At 39.0% G+C, this 19,404-nt stretch overlaps 1 protein-coding gene and 1 long non-coding RNA gene across 5 annotated transcripts; one reads left to right on the top strand and one right to left on the bottom strand.

Annotated features, from left to right (window-relative positions):
- Nucleotides 1-586: 586 nt before the first annotated feature.
- On the bottom strand, nucleotides 587-1,886 carry LOC137026542 (uncharacterized). Its single transcript, XR_010895879.1, has 3 exons — nucleotides 1,619-1,886; nucleotides 1,400-1,481; nucleotides 587-684 (listed from the first exon to the last, which is right to left on the bottom strand). It is a non-coding gene; the product is annotated as an uncharacterized lncRNA (long non-coding RNA).
- Nucleotides 1,887-7,138: 5,252 nt separating this feature from the next.
- LOC137027184 (major histocompatibility complex class I-related gene protein-like) lies at nucleotides 7,139-19,075 on the top strand. Of its 4 annotated transcripts, none has more exons than XM_067395096.1 (7): nucleotides 7,139-7,316; nucleotides 10,915-11,172; nucleotides 11,376-11,654; nucleotides 11,850-12,140; nucleotides 18,302-18,415; nucleotides 18,611-18,655; nucleotides 18,851-19,071. In XM_067395096.1, exons 1-7 carry the CDS (start codon nucleotides 7,268-7,270, stop codon nucleotides 18,865-18,867), a joined length of 1,053 nt encoding a protein of 350 aa, XP_067251197.1. In that variant the 5' UTR covers nucleotides 7,139-7,267; the 3' UTR covers nucleotides 18,868-19,071. The 4 variants fall into 4 exon arrangements, with proteins under 4 accessions (XP_067251197.1, XP_067251198.1, XP_067251200.1 ...); XM_067395097.1 differs by having other exon boundaries at nucleotides 18,302-18,409; nucleotides 18,851-19,069; XM_067395099.1 differs by lacking the exon at nucleotides 10,915-11,172 and having other exon boundaries at nucleotides 18,851-19,075.
- Nucleotides 19,076-19,404: the final 329 nt, after the last annotated feature.

Consider the following 19,404-nt stretch of genomic DNA (forward strand, 5'->3'; position numbering starts at 1 on the left):
AAAATTCTATAATAAAAATACAATCCCATGTTTGCATCAAAGATGAGCTGAAAGGTGTAAAGAAAATAATAATAATAATAATAATAATAATAATAATAAAAATCTGGAAAAAACTAAAATATAATACAAGGAGTAGTGTAAATTGCATTAGAACTTAAGTCAGTCATTTGAACAGAATTCAGTGCAAAAGGGGTCCTGAACGACAAAAGAAAATTAACATGTTTTTATAACAGAGCCTAATAAAACAAAACGAGTCAGAAATATAGGTGCATTCAGCGACGACAGTTAGGTCTTGTCCACTTCAGATGGATCCTGAAACACGTTAGTAGCTCCCAGGTGTGTGACTTTGAGAGTGGCAGGATAAAGCTGTGCATAAGTCCCACATAAGTCAGCCCTGGCTGCCCTCAGATGTTTCTTGACCTCATTAAATAGTTTGCGTTTACATAGAACGGCAGCAGAGAAATCCTGGAAAACGCTCTCGCTGCAATAATGACCCGTAATTTGTCCACATAATTATGAAATCTTTTTTTATTGAAATTGCATTTGTAATACAAGCTTTCCACAAAGATTTGAATATTTTATGTTGATAAGATACACACATGGGAAAACACCAGACAAGCTAAATTTATAGCCTGAAACATAAGGAACACAATACATTCAATATCTTGGAATTCCTGTTGCTTCCTAAAACAAGAAAACAAAAAATTATGTAAAGAGAACAATCAGTCAATTTGACTTCAAATGTTGGAAAAGCTTATATATGGTTCATTTAGAAATATATTAAAGATATATTACACATATTAAAGTTTTATATTATGTTAAAAAAATATGTATTACATGTTTATTCATAACTATGATGGGAGAGCAGACAGATCAAAAACTAATATCAAAAACAAGAATAGCTTTCTTTAAGGCCTCATTAAGATGTGTCAGCTGATTATAAGAATTATGATAATATTATTTTAAATAATTGCTTGATTTATAAAGCACATTTTAAACTACAGGCATTTTAACATTTGATTTAATAAATATTTAAAAAATCTTAAATCATAATAAATGATAAATCTGATAAATCATAATAAATCCTTCATTTGAAATGTTAATGTCACTACAATTTATGAACAATCTGTACATTTCCAACAAAATATAACTGTTGAACACATTTTTTTGTTTTTTCAAGTTCAAAAACAACCTATGTACAATTCTTCACTATAAGACATTATTATCACTTTATAATAACATTTATTAACATTAACAAAAACTGTTACATTATTTAATGTTTCACATGACTAAAACAGTGAAACTACATTTACTCTGAATAGCCATTTCTGATCTGACTGTGTGAAGAACCCAGAGGCGTGGCTGCTTGTTGTTCAACTTCACCATAAATTCATCTCACCAATGACCATATTTGGACTTCCTCCTTCAGCTGTAGTCACTGGGCAAAATTCCAATATTTCCAGCCAGCAGCTAAAGTGAAACTAAAAGAAAAAACATCTTGTTTATTCGAATAGGTCTGTGATCATCTCATTATTAATAATCAAACTGATTATTCTTATTCATCTAAACCACAAAAGGACAGCAAGATTGACAAGATCATGATTATTAGGACTCTTACCTGCTGCCCTGTAGGGATGGAAAGGTATTTGAGACTTTGTTCAGTGTCTTCTCTTCTGAGATTACCTCCATGAGCAATGACAAACTCCTCATGTCTATAAAAGCTTTCTTGTAAAAAATGCTTGTTACACACAAACAATCTTGACGTGTCGAGAGTTGATGGGGATCCCACCGCCTGCAGCCACAATCTAGCTCTGTCAGCATCACGGGGGAACCAGTGCCAACCTGTCAAATTCTTACACCGAGCAAACAAACACTTGCAACCCATACTGAATTCAGAGCCAGACTGGCATCAACTGCTTAAAAGAAAAGGTCACATGACAGAAAACAAACTGGAACTGTTCACTGACAGGCAGAGTCAGATTAGCATATTTATATCTTGAAAATCAAACTAGCAAAATGATCGATCAGATGTTTTTTTATTATTATTTTTTAGAAAGAAATCAAACTATTTAGGAGAAATCGCATTAGCCTATATCAGAAAGTCTAAAATTATGATTACATGAGAACGACGGCCTGAATGTTTTAGATTTAACTTTATCTTTATACATGTGTTGTGTTAGGCTACATATTTCAGTTTCTTTTTAAAGGTCCCGTTTTTCGTGTTTTTTTGAAGCTTTGATCGTGTTTATAGTGTGCAATATAACGTGTTCATGTTTCGTGTGCAAAAAACCACGGTATTTTTCACATAATCTGCATCCCGCTGTTTCCACTGTCATAAAAACGGGCTGATGACTTCCTTGTTCTATGAAGTCCCTCCTTCAGAAATACGTAACGAGTTCTGATTGTGCCAGCGGTTCCTGTGTTGTGATTCGACAGCAGCTTAGCGCTCCTTGCCCGGAAAGGTCACGCCTCTTACCATAACGTGGAGATGCAGACGCTCAGTGTTATTGTAAACATGTCTTTAATTTTACCCTATCAATTTGAGCCGGAATCAGACCCGGTGATTGGACTGCGGGATGAAAATAACAGCGTTTCGACGACATGGCGACAAACATACTCTACAAACGCAACTCTTGTGTATTCCTGTGGGCGGAGGTTAGTCAAAAAACTAGTAGTGATGTCATTAAAGAAGGAAGTAGAGGGATGTAGTCCAAACTGGCCGTTCGATGTAGGCGACTTCTGTGAAATAAAATATCTCGCTTGGCATTGAACTTTGAGCTTTAAAATTTTACAGATTTTATTTATACTCTAACAACAACATTACACACTAACTAAAGTTTGAAACATGGGATCACGAAGAACGGGACCTTTAACATGTACAAGTCTATTGCTACAGCTTTGGGGAAAACTAAGAGAATATTTAATTACTACATTAGTAATTTCTTGCTAAAAATGACATCAGAAGTGGAGAACGCTGGTCAAAAATGAACATTTACACAAAAACTGACCACCAACTGCAACTTTTTCAGACACCATATTTCTTTTTCAGCTTAACTAAAGCCACTTGAAGACAAGCCCGCAACCTTAGCTGAAAAAAGCGCAGTACACAAAGAAGGAGAGAAGAGTTTTTTGTTTTGTTTTGTTTTGTTTTTTTAAATGGATGTCAATGGAGAAGCTTCATACACTCAATAAACCGCTTTTGTGAGGAAATAGCTTATCATTTTAATGAATCAACAGCCTGTCCGCTAATCTTCAACACACTGTAAAAAGTGAATATGGGTGTAAGTTGGATTGCTATAACTATTTGAGTCGTTACTCATTATTGTACACTCTTTTACCTTAAAGATGTAGAAATTCACAGCTACTCAAATGTCTCACTTTCAGTCAACAAATAATTCCTTTAAGGACCCCACGTCAAACGTTTTTTTCTGACGTCATGACGCACCAGCCTGTCCTGAAATTTCTGCTTGACCGCCATTTTCTTTTCCCTGGGCTCGGATGAATTAAGGTAGGTTTTAAAGTTGTTCTAATTAATATACTCAATAATGCAAACATTGAACGTGTTTATTTGTTTGAGTTAATTGCTCAGAGATACCATTAAGTTTTGTTATGATAATGACCATCAAATGATATTTGATTAAAATTACAATTTTAGGAATTTTCAATTTCAGGAATGAAAATAAATAAAAAATAAATAAATACACAAGCAGACTGACACAGAAGCTAGGATAGGTGTGGTATGTGTTGGGTATGTGTCATTATTTCATTATTATTAGTATTACTATTGTTATTTTATTATTATTATTATTACTGTTATTATTATTGATATTACTGTTGCCATCATCACAAAATATTATCATTGTAACGAAGCGGGACTCAGGCGGAGATCCATTTGCAAGCTTTTATTCAATGTGAGCATAGTCGTACAGGCTGGGTCGATCAGGGGTAAACAGGAACAGCAAGGAACAGGCAGAGTCGTAATCAGAGTACAGGCAGTAGATCGAGGACAGGCAGATATCATTCACAGAACAGTATAACAGGCAAGGGTCAGGACAGGCAGCAACGGGTCAAGAAACAGGAACAGGCAGTAACGGTAACAGACAGGCAGACAGGAATAATAATGCTCGGAAATGATACAGGAGTAATCAAAACTTTGCTATTGGATGGTGTGAGTGAGAGTCCTTTTATAGTCCAGGTAACAAGCTGCAGCTGGGTGTAGTGATTAGTGAGGAGTGTGTGCATGGCTGTATGTGGCGACAGGTGATTGGTGTTGAGTGAACATGTGACTGGCAGGGAGGATTGTGGGAAGTGTAGTCCGGGAACTGACAGGAACAGACGGTGATCGTGACAATCATCATCACCATCTTTAGTATTAGTATTACTATTATTATTACTGTTATTACTGTTGTTATTATTATTATTGATATTACTGTTGCCGTCAATATTATCACCATCTTTAATATTATTATTACTATTATTATTATTATTGATATAAATGTTGTTATTATTATTATTATTATTATTATTATTATTGTTATTGATATTACTATTGCCGTCAAAACAAAATATTATCATCATCACCATCTTTAGTATTACTATCGTTGTTTCTATTATTGTAATTACTGTTGTTATTATTATTATTGATATTACTGTTGCCATCATCACAAAATATTATTATCATTATTATTATACATGTGGTTTTTTTTGTGTTTTGTGTTCACCATATTTTGTATGTTTTGCAATCCATTTTGGTAGTTTGCTGAGGCCCTCTAGTGGTTTCACAAAATCAATATAAGGTGGCAGCACTTTAGGCCAAGTGTAGCAGCAAACCGTGAGTGACTGACTACTATAAACTCATACAGACTGCAGACTTTATAATCAGAATTTCTTGTGACAGTGTAGAAAGATTCAGAATGGAGACACTCATCACTCAGACTTTATACGTTAATAAAATTAATAATTATCTGCTTGATAAATACTTTTGTAAACATAATTATAATGTTTAGAACATTATTAGAATAATCTGTCTGTTATGTTATGAAAGCTTTTCTTTTCAGTGTCATGGGAGATTGTGTCCTAAACACCTGACACACCTGGTGCTATTGACACAGCTTAGGACTCAAAATTCCCAAAGTTTTCACTTTCCTTTTGAGACAAAGCACATCTAGCATGTAAAAGTTAATTATTTAAAAAGTGACTAACAAAGACATTGTCTGGTAAATAAGAAGAAGAACATGAAAATAATAATAAAAAAACAGATGAATGGCATTTACAGGTCAAGGGGAGCTAACTGCAAGAACAATCATGTGGATACACTCAAGCTGTCATCACTTTGTCATTAATCCAACCACTTCAATTAAAAAGTGTACTTAGTGTAATAGTGTAGTGTACTGTTACTTTAAGACATTTTTCACACAGGTGTTTATGTAAGATACTAGAAAAACAGCCCAACATGTATATGTATGTGTGTATTCATTCAAAATTTCCTTTCAGTGTATACTGCAGAACTTATTATTAATCACTTGAGATTGACAATAACCATTCTTACTAAGTTAACCCTAGTAAAATGCTCAGACCTTTCTTCTATAGCAGACCATCTAAACATCTAAAATGCAGGATTTTAATATAGGCTATTTAAAATACCTTATGGCAAAAAATTGAAGGTAAATCACTAATGAAAGCTGCGATTATAAAATCATGGCATATATGGTCAAGAAAGTATTTTACAATGGCATCAGTTTATCAAAGTAAATACAGAAGAGAAGAAGTATTTTAAACAGATTGGAACACACAGGATTAAACACGCTATTCTTCTTAAAACAAAAACTAATAAATGTCAGTGTAGTGAGAGTGTAGAACATGTTAATGAAATGGAAAAACTATTACTGTGAACAATAGGCTAAGCTAAAAATAATATCCTAACCTGGAAGAGAATCGACTGCATTCACTCAAAAAAATAACTTGTTGGTCTAACTTAATTCAATTATGACACCTATTTCCAGACAGTTGAACTGATTTATTTGAACTTAAGCTAGGTTAATTGTACTAATGAGTGAAATTCATCCTAATTGAATGAGATCACACCAGTTTCATTTGACGTATTCTGTGTATGTTTCCTGAACATAATTCATTCTTGTTGATCCAACCAGTGCTTTTTTTTTTGTTTTTTTTTACCATCACGGTGAAGATGTGCGCTTGTGCTTAGGTTTTGAGTAGCTGTTGTACACAGACATATATGTTTCATGACCATTGAGAGGAGAAAAGCTGATGACCATATGTAGACTGTGTAAATTTTGTGCTGACCCTCAAACTAATTTATTTATATTTCTATAAAAACTAAACTAAAATTACACTTTTTCATATGCTAAGTAACATTTATAGCATGCAAGTAATGATCAGATAAAGAACTTCTCATCACTGGCTTGAGCACAGTTAATGCTCAATGAGAGCAATATAAATTTGTTTTACGTAGCCACCTAGAGCCTAACCACAAGGTCTACACTTCAGCATAATGGTAACCTCAAAAAATCGACATAACATAAACTCTTTTAAATGTCAAATATAACTGAACATCAAACTTTAAAAGGTATTTCCCTTTACTAAAAAACACATTAAACAGCACTTAAATTCAACATTTACTGTCCCAATCTTTCCCTACGCAAAGCATGCTGGGAACTAGAAATCCACTGCCCAGGTTCAATCAATGCAACATAAATGATTCATGTAGTCCCAACACAAATGGTTTAGGTTGACCTAACATTTTGCAAATTTAATTTCATTTAACATATTGGCATTGGCACTCAATTGTATTAAGTAAAAAACTAAAGATTTGTGTTGGTTCAGCTTATTTTATTTAAATAAACTGAACAAGCAGTTAGAATCATTTTTTTGAGTGTTATTAGAGACTAAAGACAGACTAAAGTAATAAGGGCGATTTTTAAATATTTAGGCCTACAAGACACACAATTCATAGGATATAACCCCGTTGAAGGAGGCACACACACACAGCACACATTTTCGATATCTCTCTTATCTCTCACACCAATTGCAGGTCTTGGAGTCTCAACTAACAGATAAGTGCAATTCAGTGTAAAAATGATATGAAGCCATGACATTAGCTACGTGTGATGGATGGCAGTACTGTGCAACTGGTAACACTCCAAAAACAACAACAAACTGTTGAAAATAGTTACAATAAGAGGACACTTTTGAAGGGGAAAAACACCTGCACTCTTTTCTGAACCACTGGGATTTATTATTTGAGAAGATGCTCATTTTTGTGTGTATGCTGTCATTTTTGACAGTCGTTAATGCAGGTAAGTTAGTAGCCTACTGCTGTCCTATAAACTTTCAACCATGTAATGTGCACGGTCATCATGCATCTAATTTTGAATATATGTAGGAAACTAAAACTGGCTGCAAATACCAGCTTTTTGCTATGTTTTTGGTGAATACTACTTTTGAGAATTGAGCCGTTGGGATGTTTCACGTTTATGGGTTGAATAAGCAATAAAAACAGCACTTCTGAAACTGATTAATATCACACAAACCAACTATGCCTAATTACTTAATAATCTACAAATATTTTGCGTATTTGGGGTCATACCTGCGTAATTTGCGGGTGGGACATGTCCCCACCACTTTTTCTAGTTGATTATCAATTTGTCTTAAATAATAGGCGATCTGGCACTCGGATGTGTTATTTTTTAAATCATGTTGTGCTCGTTGTCGCTGTTATCAGTGTTCTCTTGGCGCTCGTGCACGCTAAGCTTCAATCGCTTAACTGTTGCAGAGACTCTCTATTTGTTCCGTTCAAATCACAAAACAACATGCACATAAACGTACCACTGCTCTTGATATACAACCACTGATGAAAATCTTTGATTTTAATGAGAAAAAAAATATACAAGGGTGGATTATAACCATAGAAAAAATGTCCAAAAAAAAATGGACATAGTGTCCGTAACGTCACCCGTAGATTTCTGGCGAGCATTGAAGCGAAAAAGCAGCCATTGCCATCTAGGCAGCGCGTCACTCCCTGATAACTGAAAATGGGCAAAGAGACTGTTGTACCTGGTTCCTGCAAACCACACCCCAGAGTCCTGCACGGGGCGGGTACCCGCAGTTACCTGACAGGTGACCCGCCAAATTTTATGTAACTTTTATGTAAGGGGTGGAATAATATTTACGTGCGGGTCGGACTCGCGGTAGGCACGGGCGGACTGCAGGTCTAATAGCAAAGCCTATTCCAAATCAATTCAGTGCATTTTGCCAGCTGCTTTCAAATGGTCCCGTGCCTATTTGTGTTCAAGCTTTGTCTGAAGACCGTTAAAGGCTTACAGCACGATTTGCAGCGCCGAGCATTGTCAATCTATACTGTCAATCTATGGTGTCTTTTTTACTATATAGATGCTCCAGCAACAGTAATATTGTAATTTGTGTCGGGTATGCAAATGACAACACGCAAAATCAAAACAAGACTTCATACGATCGCGAGATGAATCCAATCCATTACACTTGACACAAATGTCCATGAGAGTCCATTGAAAAACAACAACAGCACTTTTTGTACACAAACGCATTAAATCCATGAAATATTGATATATTGTCCATTGTTTGCATCACATTTCTTTTGAATGATCTTCTTTATCATTCTTCAAGAAATTATGTAATCTGAGCAGCGTTTATGTTGTAAAACTGTATACAATCATCTATGTTAGACTCTCACTGTAACGACTCGGGACACGACGTGGGATCCATGTGCAGGCTTTATTAAACAATGTTCGTGGTCAAACAGGCAAGGGTCAAACAGTGGCAAACAGGTACAGCAGGGACAAGGCAGAATCGTGGTCGTGGAACAGGCAGTAGATCAGGGCAGGCAGACATCAATCACAAGTTCAAGACAGAGCAAATAATCCAAAGGGCAGGCAGCAGAGAGTCGTACACGGGAAACAGACAAGTTCAGTAACAGGCAGACAAACACAATGACAAACGCTCAGAAATGCAAACCGTAGTAATACAAGACCTCGCAATGGGTGTGAGAATGAGAGTGTCTTAAATAGTCCAGGTAATGTGCTGCAGCTGGGTGTGGGTGATTGCTGATTGGTGAAGTGAGTGCAGGTGATTGGCAGGGAGGATTATGGGAAATGGAGTCCGGGAATGACTGGAACTGTGACACTCAGAAACAAATGAGCCCACGTCCAAAGTATAATTTTTCAAAACAGTGTAGCAGTTTTAGTTATAATATCCAAGCAGTGCTGTCGGAGTTTGTGGTGTCTTGAGAGGCATATTCTCCAGCCATTGTCATTGTAGTAAATCTGACAAATGCCAAGCCAATGCCAAGACGATCCAACAATGTGTTCTGTTTATCTTCTGCATGTGTGCACATGTACACAAACACATAAACCGCACAGCAAGCCATATTATTTGATAATTGTATGAAAATAAAAATAATCCCGAAAAAAGCACAAACACAGTAGAGATGGCAAATTTAGCGGCTGGAATTAGCTAAGGTAACGTGACGGCTCACAGACAGCAGCGGCAAACCTGTCACTCAATGGCCACATCCTTAATTATGCAGAACATTAAGGCTTAATATAATTTAAATGGATAAATTAGTTATAAAAAAATTCACCCCCTCAATTAGCAAAAATTAGCTGTATAGACCAAAACCACAATTTGTACCAGGCTGTAAACATGTTTTTTTTTTTTTTGCTGTGATGTTGGGCATTTTAACATGGGGCTCAATGAGATTCTGCTCTCTTTTAAAGCCTGTCCCTAGCGGCCAGTCGATGAATTGCAGTTTAAGTCACTTCCGTTTTGGGCCTGTTTACACCTGGTCACTTCATGCGTTTTCTCTGATCGGATAGCTATCCAATAATGAAAAGACCAGGTCTAAATGCCCTCCAAAACGCATTTGAGATGGATAAATCCAATCGCTCAGATCACTTCAGGAGGTGGTCTGGGACGCATTCCAGTCAAAACTGAACAGGTCTAAATGCATCTGTTTCTTGAAACCATGTATGTAAATGTAACTTCTCCCAAAAATACTGAAAAATAAATGTGTGAGAGCATGTTTTAGGCTAAATAACATGTTATAGCTATAGGGAGGTTGATTAGATCCCAGAACCTCTGGCACACTCAGCAAAAATTCTACCAGTAGTCCATCAGGACAATCTAATACCAAATGTGGATCCACATATTTATTGACTAATGTAAATACTCTCGAGACTAACGACATGTATTATAGTAGATAAGGAAGAACCTATCATATTAAACATGAGGTCTATGTAAATAAATTTTGTGCATTTATTATTGTAATAATACAATTGCAATAATACCCCCCCCCCCCCCCCCCACACACACACACACACACACCACATATTTATAGTATAAATAGAGTTAGGCGCTATTTATACTTATTGTAAATAGTGGCAGATAATCCTTGCACCTTATTGTATTGTAGTACTACATTATAAAACAGAACGTAATAATAACAACTTACATGTATGATTATATTTAAATATAATATTTCAAATAATAATGTACACTGCCCTATAGGGACCTTACTTGCCCTTATCCCCAAAGTCCACTGCTACATAAGCCCCTAACCATTTGGATTAATGGATCAAACTAGATCAGTGAAACTGTCCTTGAAGATCCAGGAAGGCTTGATTTTTGAGTGTTCAAAATGAGATTGCAGTCGATGTGCCAATATAACCTCATTGGACACCACATTCAATTCCACACACTTTAACTTACTAAACAAAACTCTAAACAAATAAAAATGACTACTCAGTCTTTCTGATCCTGGAATCTCTTTCGGTATTGTGCAGGAATGTAAAGTTGTACTGTATACAGTAATGACCTAATTTGACACCATGCTAATATATGCTTGTCCTTGTGTATCCACAGGTTCTCACTCACTGATAGCTTTGGCAACATATATAGTTGGACAGACACCATTTCCTGAGTTCAGTGTTGTGCTGATGTTGGATGATCTGCAAATAGGATATTATGACTCTGTCACATGGAAACCTGTCTATCGCTCTCACAGTGATTCAAAATACTATGATGAAGAGCAAAGTGATGCTGATACTGTATTTCGTGAAAAATATTATAGAATGAAAGATCGAGCTTTTTATCTAAAAGATCACCAAAATCACACAGACAGTGAGTGTTAGACACAGCACATTTAATACTACATGTAGCTTTTATGTGTTTTAAGCCATTTTGAAGTAGAAATGAGAAAGCTATATTGACCACATGGAGTAATCATAAAAAAGACGAGTATATTAATTTTAATTTCACCACATTTTTTGATTCTTCATTGACATAGTACAATAAAAGTCTAATTTTATTTCCTTCATCTGAAGGTGTACATGTTCATCAGAGACTTGTTGGATGTGAATTGTTGAACAATGGTAAACCAGGTCCACTTCATTTCTGGGATGCTTTCGGTGGGCAAAATTTGGAGGAGTTTATTTTCGACATAGAAAAACATGACATCCAGTTCAAAATGTCATGGGCGATAGCATGGGACCAACTAAAACAACTTCATGAAAACTTTATGTATGAAAATGTGTATCATCCTATTTGCATTAAAGTTTTGCGAAGGTACCTGAATATGGAAAAGGACAATGTGATGAGAAAAGGTGAGAGAATCAACCTGATTAACAGTATAATATATTCAGTAAAATAAAGTTTAAACATATAATAATTGACAAATCTGACCCAGACAGCAGTGCTGACAGAAAATATGTGCCTCTGAATGCTATGAATGAATGATTACGATAAATGAATGACTGATTCAGTTTAATAACAGTAACACTTCTCGTCCTTCTCTGCAGTGAAACCCAGAGTCAGACTCATGAAGAAGACACTCACAGACTCTCAAGGGCTTCAGATCAGCTGTCTGGCCACTGGTTTTTACCCCCGTCACATTAACCTGACTCTGTTCAGAGATGATCAGCCTGTGGATGATGATCAGATCACAGGAGGAGAGATTCTTCCCAACGGAGATGGAACTTACCAGATGAGGAAGAGTTTGGTGATCAGTGTAGAAGAACAACGTGAAAGACACAAATACAACTGTACAATGAAACACCTCAATCTGGACAACAAATTGGACATTACGTATGGTAAAGAAATACTACTAATAAAACAACAACAAAACCTTTTGGATATGAAAGTAGACATCAGGTTTAAAGTGACAGTTCACCCAAAAATGAAATTTCTGTCATTAATTACTCACACTAATCTCATTCCAAACCCATAAGACCATTGTTCAACTTCGAAATTATGATATTTTTGATGAAACCCTAGAGCTCTCTGACCCCTCCATAGACAAAAAAAGTATTCTGGTCACTTCATAAAATTAAAGCTGAACCATTGTAGTCACATGGACTATTGTAGTGAGTCTCAAACCCCATTGTTTCCTCCTTCTTATATAAATCTCATTTGTTTAAAAGACTTCCGGAAAACACTCGGATCTCAACATAACACCGACTGTTACGTAACAGTCGGGGGCTCCGCCCCCAATATTTGCATAGGCCTATGCCATTGCCAGCTCATATTCAAGCCATTAGAAAGGGCAGAACGTCTGGATGTGCAAAGCAGAATCAACAGAAGCAAGCAAGCGATGACAATAGCAAAAAAGGGCAGATGGACCAATATTAACTAACATGATCCATGATAACATGATATTTTTAGGGTAACACTTTACAATAACAGTACATGAATAACCATGAACTAATACCTGAATTAATAGTTACTTCAACATGAACTCATGATTAGTTAAGATATGAACTAATGAAGAGTGATCCTTAACTACGACAGGAGTCATAGGGATTCATGCATGAAAACAGAAGCCTTAACTATGCGTTAATACATGTTTGATAATTAATGCATTAATTAACATTTAGGGTAAACTAAATCAAACATCTCTATAAGAAGGAATAATACATATTTGGACTTTGAAATAAATTTAAACAATTTATTATTGTCAGAATTTAAACTACTGACATCAGCAGCTTCATTATAAACATCACTGAAAGGCACAGGATTAGTTTGCCATTATTTTCACTTATCCTCCTTATCAAACATATAAAATACTAAATACACTATTTATCTTAAAAGGTCTTAATCTGTTTTGTGATATTCTTTCCTATCAAACAAAACTACTGTGACTTACATCAGTTCCTGAGGAATCGGTTCCCAAAAAAATAACCAAACAGGAAACATGAACTAAGGTAAGGGAGCGTTTGCTGGGATCAGATTCAGAAGTTCACTCTCCATCCAGACGCAGGCCGTGATCATACTGTACCTCCATTCTCTGACTTTTTGAAAAGTCACACAACATCACTTAACTGGGCTGAATACTGTTAGTACATGTGTGTTTGATAGTAAGTTAATGATAATCATGAGCTGAATTTGGTAAGTAGTTAACAGTGAATTAATTATGATTGTGCCCCCTCAAGTAAAATCATGACATAAGTATAAATTAACCAACCATTAGTTGATGTTAGTATATGCTTAGTTAATAATTAGTTAATTATGATTGTGCCCCCTCAAGTAAAGTCATGACATGATGCACATATCACACATCATTAACTAATATATGAATAAATACTATAGAGTGCCATCCTTATTCCTTTACATCCTAAACAGTTTCTGTTTCTGTACAAAAAAACTAAAATAAAAAGTATTTGTATTTTATTTTTATTTATATAATTAAACATATATGGACTTGAAAGCAAGCCATAAACATACCTGTAAAGACACACATAAGGCACATTTACATGTAAAATAGCACGCGACCACAAGCTAATGCTAATCAAAGCATATACATTTAAATGACAAAAATACAAATACAGTTAATAACTGCACATAACCTCCTGAAAATCCCAATAAAACATACATGTAAATATGTCTTTAATTATTAATTCGGCTTACCAAAGCAGTCAACATTTATTAGTTTAAAATGCCAGCAACACAACAAACGCGCCAAGAGAACACCTAACGTGCGCCACTAATGAGTGTCCCGCTAGAAATAAACCCTACATACTTTAGTTCCGGGAATAAACTATGACTATATATCTATGACTAAATATAAATGAACTGTAAAAATCAGAAAACAGTTTAGATCAAATTAAATTTATTAGTGGTAGTTAGTCTATTTTCCACATTTGATTAGACAGATCTATGTAATTAATGGCTAAATAATCATGTGCCATTGCAATTATTTGTCACAAAGCTGCAGATGGCAGATTATGATATTACAGTGTAAATTATGACAGTATTAAATCATGTTTAATTCAAATTCAGAGTACTTCTTGTTTACTCTTATGGAGGCTGATTTATTTAGTTTACCCCTAAATGTTAATTAATGCATTAATTATCAAACATGTATTAATGCGTAGTTAAGGCTGCTGTTTTCATGCATGAATCCTTATGACTCCTGTCGTAGTTAAGGATCATTTTTCATTAGTTCATGATTAGTTCATATCTTATCTAATCATGAGTTCATGTGGAAGTAACTATTAATTTAGGCATTAGTTCATGGTTATTAATGTACTGTTATTGTAAAGTGTTACCATTTTTAGTGATATTTTTAAACTGTCTTTCTAAATGTTTCGTTAGCATGTTGCTAATGTAAATGTGGTTAAAGTTACCATTGTTTCTTACTGTATTCACAGAGACAAGAGCGTCGCTATTTTCATTATTAAACACTTGCAGTCTGTATAATGCATAAACACAACTTCATTCTTTATAAATCTCTCCTCATTAGCCGTTAGCCACGGAGCACAGCCTCAAACTCATGCAGAATCAAACGTTTAACATCCAAATATATACTTTACTGACATAATTCGAAGCATGCATACAGCATGCATGACGAACATCTTGTAAAGATCCATTTGATGGTTATATTAGCTGTGTGAACTTTGTAAATGCGCTGTAATAAAGTCCAGAGCTCGTGTGGCTGGGAAGATGCGATTGGCAGGGGGCGGGGTCGAGTGAAAATCAGTGCATAGTTAATGATCCCACAAAATAGGCAGTTAAAAAAATTAAAAAAAAAAAAAACTATGGGGTTGTTACAGATGCTGGTGTAGAGATGAGGCTGATACGGATTTCCACAATCAAACAATACTTTAATGAACACAAAGGCAGAGTACATCCAACATACGGTAACATAAACAGAGAACGGACGAGGAGTGAAGGGAGTGAGTGCAATATATGGGGAGTGCTGACAATCGAGTCCAGGTGCAGGTGATGAGTGACGATGAGGAGCTGACGAGGGAAGTGAGTGCAGGTGTGGAGAACAGGAGGATTCTGGGAAATGGAGTCCAGGGAAACAAGGGATCTGTAACAGTACCTCCCCCTCCCGGTAGGCGCGTCCTCGCGCCGTAGATGTAACAACCGGGAGGGGGGCGGGCGCCCTGGAGACCTCAAACCGGAGCAGGGGGAGGAGTAGACTGGAGTGGAGGTCTCCAGGGCAGGTCCAAAAACCATGGGGGGTCAGGAGCCGTGGGCAGCCATGGGGGGGTCAGGAGCCGTGGGCAGCCATGGCGGGTCAGGAGCCGTGGGCAGCCATGGCGGGTCAGGGGCTGAAGGCAGCCATGGCGGGTCAGGTGCAGCGGGCAGCCATGGCGGGTCAGGTGCAGCGGGCAGACATGCAGCGGGAAGACATGGCGGGTCAGGTGCAGCGGGCAGACATGGCGGGTCAGGTGCAGCAGGCCGCCATGGCGGGTCAGGGACCGAAGGCTTCATGCCGTAGTGCCCAGGCAGCGCTGAAGGACCGGCGGGAGATGGCGGAACCAGCGGCTCCGCCGACCGAAGCGCAGCCGGTGCTTCAGAAGGCCGCAGTGTAAGATAGACGACATACAACAAAGTGAACACTGGGGAGAGTGAGGAGGCCAACTGGAGCTGAGGGACGGAGTGACAGAGTGAAGACGGAGGAGTGCAGTCCAGAAGTGAGGGCAGGCCGACGAAGGAACAAGGTGTGAACGGGGGCAGGATGGAGGCTGGTGACACTGGTGGACTGCTGGACAACGGTGGAGCAGAGGGAGGTTGGAGCCGGGGTGTAGGTAATCGCCCAGAGGTCCGAGGTGGAGATCTGGGCGAGGGGGCTTGAGGTGAAGGTTCAGTGCTGAGACATATGGACGGAGGCGGGAGAGGGAGGCAGGGAGGGGAAACAGTCTTTGGGCTGGAGGGTTCAAAAACACAGCTCATAGGAGCAGTTGGTTCGGCGGCGGCAGCGGCTGGAGCGGCTGGCTCGGCGGCGGCGGCTGGAGCGGCTGGCTCGGCGGCGGCGGCTGGAGCTGAGGGCTCGTAGGCGTCGGAGACTGGAGAACTTTGCTCGGCGGCGGAGACTGGAGAACTTTGCTCGGCGGCGGAGACTGGAGAACTTTGCTCGGCGGCGGAGACTGGCGCTGCTTGCTCGGCGGCGGAGACTGGCGCTGCTTGCTCGGCGGCGGAGACTGGCGCTGCTTGCTCGGCGGCGGAGACTGGCGCTGCTTGCTCGGCGGCGGAGACTGGCGCTGCTTGCTCGGCGGCGGAGACTGGCGCTGCTTGCTCGGCGGCGGAGACTGGCGCTGCTTGCTCGGCGGCGGAGACTGGCGCTGCTTGCTCGGCGGCGGAGACTGGCGCTGCTTGCTCGGCGGCGGAGACTGGCGCTGCTTGCTCGGCGGCGGAGACTGGCGCTGCTTGCTCGGCGGCGGAGACTGGCGCTGCTTGCTCGGCGGCGGAGACTGGCGCTGCTTGCTCGGCGGCGGAGACTGGCGCTGCTTGCTCGGCGGCGGAGACTGGCGCTGCTTGCTCGGCGGCGGAGACTGGCGCTGCTTGCTCGGCGGCGGAGACTGGCGCTGCTTGCTCGGCGGCGGAGACTGGCGCTGCTTGCTCGGCGGAGACTGGCGCTGCTTGCTCGGCGGAGACTGGAGAACTTGGCTCGGAGGAGACTGGAGAACTTGGCTCGGAGGAGACTGGGGTTGAGGGCCATTTCATCCCCTCAAATACAATTAAAATCCCCACAGGCACTGGAGCTGGCTCTGTGGGGACTGGAGCTGGCTCTGGAGATACTGGAGCTGGCTCTGGAGATACTGGAGCGGGCTCTGGAGATACTGGAGCGGGCTCTGGAGATACTGGAGCGGGCTCTGGAGACACTGGAGCGGGCTCTGGAGACACTGAAGCGGCTTCCTTCCTCCTCCTCCGCTTACGGGACCCAGTTGAGGATTGTGGGTCCCGTGTGGGGCAGGCAGGGAGTTCGCTGGAAAGGTGTGCGGAGGAAGCCGGAGGTTGACTAACTGGCCCGGCCAACCGTGTTTCTGGATGGACCGGACGACAACACTGATCCTGAACCTCTTCTACCAAGAATTTGGAGCCATTCAACCACAAAATTAAATTGATAGTATCGCTTAAAGAGAAACAAAAAACAGGTTCATCAAAACGGATAGTGTCGTCATCCAATCCATCCAAAAACAGGGAGATCAACTGAGCGTCGGGCCAGTTAGACAAGTAAGCAAGCTCAACGAACTCCTCCACATACCTCTCCAGCGAACGTCCTACCTGCAGGAGCCCGATAATGCGTTCGCTGGCTGTTAGGGTGAGAGGCGATGGAGGAGCTGGATCCAGGGAGCTGGGGAAAGTCTCCATTTTTTTTTCTCTGTGGAAATCCCAAGTTTTGGTCCGTTCTTCTGTTACGGATGCTGGTGTAGAGATGAGGCTGATACGGATTTCCACAATCAAACAATACTTTAATGAACACAAAGGCAGAGTACATCCAACATACGGTAACATAAACAGAGAACGGACGAGGAGTGAAGGGAGTGAGTGCAATATATGGGGAGTGCTGACAATAGAGTCCAGGTGCAGGTGATGAGTGACGATGAGGAGCTGACGAGGGAAGTGAGTGCAGGTGTGGAGAACAGGAGGATTCTGGGAAATGGAGTCCAGGGAAACAAGGGATCTGTAACAGGGGTATTTTGAGCTGAAACTTCACAGACACGTTCAGGAGACACTTTAGACTTATATTACATCTTTTAAAAACATGATCAAGGGCTCCTTTAATATAGTTGTCTATGGAGGAGTCAGAGAGCTCTTGGATTTCATCAAAAATATAGATAAAAGAAGGTCTTATGGGTTTGGAGTGACATGAAGGTGAGTAATAATAGAATTTTCATTTTTTGGGTGAACTAACCCTTTAATAACAAGAACAACAACAAAAACTACCTCTGTCAGCTGTCTGTAGCTTACTGATATTTGATTTCTTCTGATATCACTTTTTTCCATATCATCCTAAATTCAGATACTGAATCTGACTCAGGATCCATTAGGTTGTCTGTCAGTGGGGTGTGTGTGGCTGCTCTCATCATAACTGCATTCATCATATGGAGGAAGAAGACAACTTCTGCTGGTAAATGTAACATATAGAAAGGCAATACATTTTTTTTATCTGATATTCAAATAGTGTGCTAAAGCAACCGGAAAATATTCAGTTCTTTTGTGAAAAGGATAAATCAATCTCTTTTTTAACCAGATCTAGTCTTAAGTGTAGTTGAGTGATGCTCTGAACTCTATTATTGTACAAGTGTGTAACTGCTTCATTCTCATTTAGGTTCAGTTGCCAAACCATCACAGAGTCATTTCGTCTATATTCCAAGTGAGAAAATGTTAACTTATTTTATTTTTTTTTTACTGCTATAGTGATGGAATAAAATATCTATTGTAGATTGTTTACTTTTCAACACTTATTTCAACAACACAAACAATATTATATTGTTTACATCTCATTTATACTTTAAATGTACTGAGAAACTATTGAACTGAGAAACTTTTTTTTTTTTTTCTGCTTCAGTAAAAGATGCTACATGAAAAATGAGCCCAGATGGACCCAAATTCTGAAGAAATGTGCACACAATATTTGGTCTCACGTGGATGTCAGACTCTCTTATTGGTGTCTCTGATGAGACACTGTGGAAAGTGTACAATACAGGCAAACCTTAAATTATTGTAGCATTTGCTTGGTGGATACCATTTGGGTTATGTTATTATAATGACCATCAAATGATGTAGGGAGCACCCCTTGGCCCAATGATGGAATCCAACAGTGTGGGTGAAGGAATTCTCTGTGTAGGTCTTTTACTTGTGCTTCTAATTTGTAATAATTTCATTTCAATTTAACTCTATAGCTTTGTATTTAATCTGATTCCAATTTCAAATTAAATTCAATATTAAATTAAATATTTGATTATTTTAGGTATCCCATACTTTTAATTATTCGTTCATTAGGGATCCTATGTCACACAGAGTCTCACGCAGGCCGGGTACACGGCTTTCACAATCACAAACTTGCCAGTCTGATCTTAGTGGTGCAAGGTTAACTAATACCTTTAAGTCAGCCGCCAACTG

This window comes from Chanodichthys erythropterus, chromosome 9 (assembly GCF_024489055.1).
Source record: "Chanodichthys erythropterus isolate Z2021 chromosome 9, ASM2448905v1, whole genome shotgun sequence".
Taxonomy (NCBI): Eukaryota; Metazoa; Chordata; class Actinopteri; order Cypriniformes; family Xenocyprididae; genus Chanodichthys; species Chanodichthys erythropterus.